General features: G+C 35.2%; 2 protein-coding genes across 2 annotated transcripts; both read right to left on the bottom strand.

The window, feature by feature from the left end:
- Positions 1-361: 361 nt before the first annotated feature.
- LOC107453080 (uncharacterized) lies at positions 362-2,064 on the bottom strand. Its single transcript, XM_016069760.4, has 2 exons — positions 1,667-2,064; positions 362-1,337 (listed from the first exon to the last, which is right to left on the bottom strand). Exons 1-2 carry the CDS (start codon positions 2,062-2,064, stop codon positions 362-364), a joined length of 1,374 nt encoding a protein of 457 aa, XP_015925246.3.
- Positions 2,065-2,262: 198 nt separating this feature from the next.
- LOC107453079 (uncharacterized) lies at positions 2,263-3,300 on the bottom strand. The gene has a single exon (XM_016069759.2). It carries the CDS (start codon positions 3,298-3,300, stop codon positions 2,263-2,265), a length of 1,038 nt encoding a protein of 345 aa, XP_015925245.2.
- Positions 3,301-5,629: the final 2,329 nt, after the last annotated feature.

Raw genomic sequence — 5,629 nt, 5'->3', positions numbered from 1 at the left:
CTTACACCTCTTCTAAGTTTGAAATGTCTGTACTGAGTCAAATCTGTATATTTATGTGACAGGCGTCATCAACAATTTTTGCATTTTATTAAATAAATACCTCAATATATATATATTTGCTTTGTTTTTTGAAAATTTCTACTAATTAAACACTGAAATAATAAATTACAGCTATATTTTATTAAAGAAGGACGCATTTTCAAAATAAAAAGACAGATTTTGGTTTGTGTCGATACTTTTGAGTTTAAATTAATATTATTTCTATTGACTCTAGGATTAGCCAGTCGTTCTAGCAATTGGCTTTTAGCGAATTAACTCATTAACTTCTCGTTTAACAAGAAAGCACCGCGAGGGGGGGAAATTACCGCGTGCCATTACACAATTTCGGAGCATTCAAATTAATAAGCAAAATTATAGGTGAACCAATCTTCAATCGCAAATTATGGGTTGGCATTCCAGGTAAATCCAGTGAATTTAAAAACTTGGCAGGATAGTTGACAACTTCATCAGGATCAACAACAGTGTCAATCGAGTTGAATGTAATTTTACTACCAGGCAATGATTGTTGCACTTTAAAATTGATTGCGTCAAGATCTAAATTTTTTGCGGCTAAAATAGCTCGCTCACGTAGCCATGCATGATTAGTATAATTATGTGGCAAATCTGGAAAGATACTTTTTATTAACTCCTCTTTGGTAGGCACCATGTTGCAAAAATTCTGTGGGAGTCGAATATATTGTGTATCTTCATACAATCGAATTTTACCATTGCCAATGTCTAACAGTTGTTCAGAGAATCTTGACGCTAATGGATCATTTTGAAGTTGAACACGCATATAAAGAGTAAGGCATAATATACTGACACTTCGCCACAGATAAGATTCCTTCAAACATGCGTTTATTTCGTCCGCATATGTCGCACGTGGAATGACGGGTAATGTTTGTCTGAAATCATCTGACAGCAGCAGTAGAGCACCACCAAAAAGCCGAGTATTATCTTTGATATCTTTTAGGGCCCTGTCGAGAGCTTCAAGCGAATGCTTGTGGGCCATTGTACATTCATCCCAGATAATAATTTTACATTTTCTCAAAGCTTCGGGCATGCCTGAATGCTTCTTTATGTTACACAATGCTTCGGGATTGGTATGAATATTCAAAGGTAATTTAAGTGCTGAATGGGCTGTCCGTCCACCATCAAGTAAGGTTGCTGCAATGCCTGATGAAGGAATTGCCAATGCAATATGATTTTGAGATCGAATGCACACAAGTATTAGTGAGATGTGGAATGTTTTACCAGTGCCACCTGGTGCGTCCAGAAAAAAAATACACCTTGTTGTGCTGCAATTGACACGTTAATTTGATCATATATATTTCGTTGCTCAGCAGTAAGCAATCGTTTATTGTTAGCAACAGAAGTAGCCAGAGAAGTCATATTGAACTGGTGTACACGTTGAACGTCGCTGTTGATGATATCTGCTGATTGGAGGATTGGCGCTGGTATGCCAAAATTTATGAGCGGCATGTTCGAAATAAGAATACAAATATCCTCAATCATTATTAATGCCTCGTTATATATTTCTGCGGAGAATTCAATACTGAGATTTTGATTAGTAATTCTAATCCGATGCAAAATATCCTCACTCATTGAGTCTTTATATTTATTCTACAGAGCAGATGCTTCAGACGGAAAACACGTTGTCAATATTATTGAAAATAATTGACGAATTTGCTGTGGAGATGAGCTCAGTACTGCATCTGCAAGTGTGAGGTCCCAATGGTTATCATCCTCCAATAAATGTAACTCACGACACGCATCAAAGAAAGTGCCGTATGAAGTACCGTTGACTTTTCGCAAGTATTGGAAGGATATCGGTCCAGGAACGTTAACCAATAACAAACACAGAAAAAAGCATTCGTGTTGCTTAGGATGAACTGTATATAATCGTCCTAAAGTATTTGTCATAACTATGTCGGCAAATCCTGGGACTGGAGTGCCTCGTTTCCGTGGTTCCCAACTTTTTAATTGTTTATTCCATGTAAAAAATTTAGGAACATCAGTATACATTAATGTCCTTGCAAATTCACCAACAATATCTTGTCGATTGCAAAGGTTGAAAAATTCAGTAAGAGTTGTTTTTGGAGCTGTTAAAGCTTGTTGTAGTGCATTCTATTCTGTGAAATAAACACGCTGTCCATTTTCAAGATGCACAGCCAAATGTACAACAGCAGGATCCCTTTCATGTATAGGAAATGTAAAAATTCGCTAAATAGCTTCATTACTACTTATGTATCGTCCCATTTGATAATGTGTTATTTCGTCATTCTTATTTACATTTTGAACAGCAAATATAGCTTTACCACTGCCCTTATTAACGTACTTACAAAGGTACTTGATAGACTTCACCGAACTGAATAACTCAACGTTTATGTGTGCTTTATAGGTTTTGCACAGCAATGGCGAGTATGGAACCACCCAGCGATTATAGATGTCAACTCTTACACCGTTTGATAGACGCAATTCATATGATTGACTGCCATTGTCTACATCTCTACGACGGTAAGATGGATAACCATCGATATTGGTGATAGTGTCAGTTTGACTTGGTTTAGGAAAACGTTTCGTACATTTTCCCTTATCCGTACATGGTGACATCATATTGAGAGAACCACGTGGACATTGGATCATATTAGTAGTCACAATATCAAACAATTCTTGATCAGCATTCGAATTTGGAATTTCCGCTGAAATAATTTTGTCAATTACTTCTGGGCGTACTTTGTCCACCAACCAAATCAAAATATGCGCATGAGGTAAACCTCGTTTTTGCCATTCAACAGAATAAGTTTCACCAAATACCGAGTGATGCGTAATCAATTTCATCAGAGATTTAAATTTTTGTTTGAACACACGTGCAATGATATCATGGCGATGCATCGATGTTTGACCTGATAGCAGCAAATTTTTAATTTCATCCCAGTTTGGATTACACATAAATGTGATAAAAAGATCTGGTCGGCCGTATGCGCTTACGTAAGTCATGGCGTCTTGAATATATTCTTGCATATGACGCGGACTACCAATGTATGATGATGGAAGAATATATCCGATGTTGTTGATATCATTTGTTGCATCTACGTTACCGATTATGGCGTCACGCAAGTGAATGTACTCCTCAGAACGAAGTTTCGCTTGATTAAATTTTATATAACGCAATCTCTCACTTTCGATTTTTACAACAATGTACTGATGAAATAGCTGTCTGCATCGGAGAATGTTATTATCTTCATTTTCACGAATCATCAACCGCTATGCGTAGAAGTTCATCGCACTAACTTTCTTGATTAGTTCTTCACCTGTAAAGAAAACTATTTATAAGATGAACAGAAATAATTGGTTCAAAAAAATTGTAAAATAATCTATAAGTTGTGCCTGTTGTTGGATTCCTTTGTTTAATATTTAAATGATATCCATCTTCTCCTTCCAAAAATATCAACGGATATTGCAGTGCGTCGTAAGAACGATGATTGTCTTGAATTATTTGTATTGTATTATCTCTGCGTTGTATGCGAATATCTCGACGTTCACATGGGTCACCAGCCATAAAAATTGCAACTTCATTAACAGTTGGAACATTATATGTGCCTGCGTGCTCTCCATAGGGCACTTTGTCTGCTTTAATAACAATGGCGTAGTTGTCGTTTTGCAGTCTGTTAGAAAGAGTCTTGAACAATTGTATCAATTGGTTATGGTTTTGCAAGATCGTTTCCAAAGTGTCCACAATTTCTCGTTCCTCCATCTGCTCTATATGGTTGTATACGCATCGTGTATGAGTTTGTTGCTCCTCATCGCCCATAAAGTAAATTTGTAAGAATTTTGGATCGACATTAGGCATTGGAAGCAATGAACCAATTTGGAGGTACACTTGACCTTGAATCTTAAATGTAGATTCAAAATTACGACCATCCTCATTATGAACAATTTTTGTTGCTCCAAATGATGTCATTTGAAAGCAACAATTGAATTTACGAATTTTCCGCAAAAACAATTCCGATTGAGATGCGCTTCCAGCTAATAATATTTTCAAAGGTTCCGGTGGTGGATTTAACGGTGGAAGTGAAATTTTTCCAGATGCGCAACATAAACCAGCTGATTCACCTTTGTATTTTAAAGCATGACTGTGATGCCACAATTGGCATTACATATTTATTTCCTATCTTTTAAAAAAAATATCTTTCATTACTTAAGCTTATTTTTATTAATAGAAGAACTATATTTAAAATAAATCAAAAACTTAATATTTTTAAACGAACATAAAATATTTATTTCTTCTCTTCTAAATCAATGTAACGGATACTTTTAATTTCATTATTATGCAGACTTATTAATTCACTGTCGCCTCTAATCGAAAACAAAAATCTATTTATAACTTTTTAGTCTAAATTTCCAACTGCTAAATGTTTCGGTTGCATGGTTGCAATAATTCTCATAAATTTGTTGGCGACTCGTGATCGCCAAGGTATTCTTTTAAACCCATATTGATATGCCAGTTGGCTTTGTTTTGGCTATGATATATTATGATAAATTGCCAAATTATGGATCTCCTACCCATACTTTCTACGTCCGTTGGGAATAATTATATTCACTTGGAATTCAAAGAATTCCAAGTGAAAATTTGGTGACTAGGAGTCCCCTTTGGGGGGTTCCTGTCCCAGTCATCCTAACGGTTCAAAAAGATATGCAATCGTAGCAAAATGTTGACAAAGACTTCTTAATGTGGAAGTTATATTTCCTTGATCCCTTCAAGGGATTTATTTTTGATAATTGGTAATTATCGTGATGATTTGTATTGATGGCCATTCTCTATAATCTTCAAGAAATATTGCTTAATAAATTGGATTTTCATATTCACGATTCATATTAATTTCCTGGAGACTTTCATTTTGTTTCATCCATTTACTTTTATTAATGGCCTAAGTGAACATTCATGTATTACACTATACCAATATTGGCGGCTACTGACGGAGACACAAAACTTCCGTCATAATGACAATATTGACACTCGTTGTCCATACTACCGATAAAGATTAATGCATGTGACGAATAGTCTATTTCAGGGTCATATTCAAACGCAAGACGATTAAGTGATGCTCGTATCAATGCTGGATTATCTTGCATTCGCCGTACGCTCGTTGGCGTGTCTCTCGTTGTCTTAATGCATTTGCACGAAGACGTTGATTGCGTTGCTCTGAATTTTCATTTTCACGTGAAGATGCAACTTGATTTCTTGAATTCACATTATCCGTCAAGTGTTCTTCAACTGTTCTATTCAATCGACGATCATGGACCAATTGTGCGTTTCGAGTACGTCGACCAATATTTCTTGCTCTTCCACGAAGACGTGGCATTTCTTTGTAAAACAAATTACTGTAAAATAGTACATAAAAAATATGAGTGATTTATTGAAAATGATATTTTAATTAAGTAACAGGACTGAAAAGATTTATTGTACCAAATTTTAGATAAAAAATTTTTAATTTTATTTTTTTGCTTTTTTTTATTTACTGTTTCAAATAAGAAATTTTAAATAAAAACAATTGAAAAAGTTTTATATGAAATCAATTAGCTTCAC

The sequence above is a fragment of the Parasteatoda tepidariorum genome, chromosome 2 (assembly GCF_043381705.1).
Source record: "Parasteatoda tepidariorum isolate YZ-2023 chromosome 2, CAS_Ptep_4.0, whole genome shotgun sequence".
Taxonomy (NCBI): domain Eukaryota; kingdom Metazoa; phylum Arthropoda; class Arachnida; order Araneae; family Theridiidae; genus Parasteatoda; species Parasteatoda tepidariorum.
Note: the sequence above shows the minus strand (reverse complement) of the source record. Positions and strands in the feature narration are given on the sequence as shown.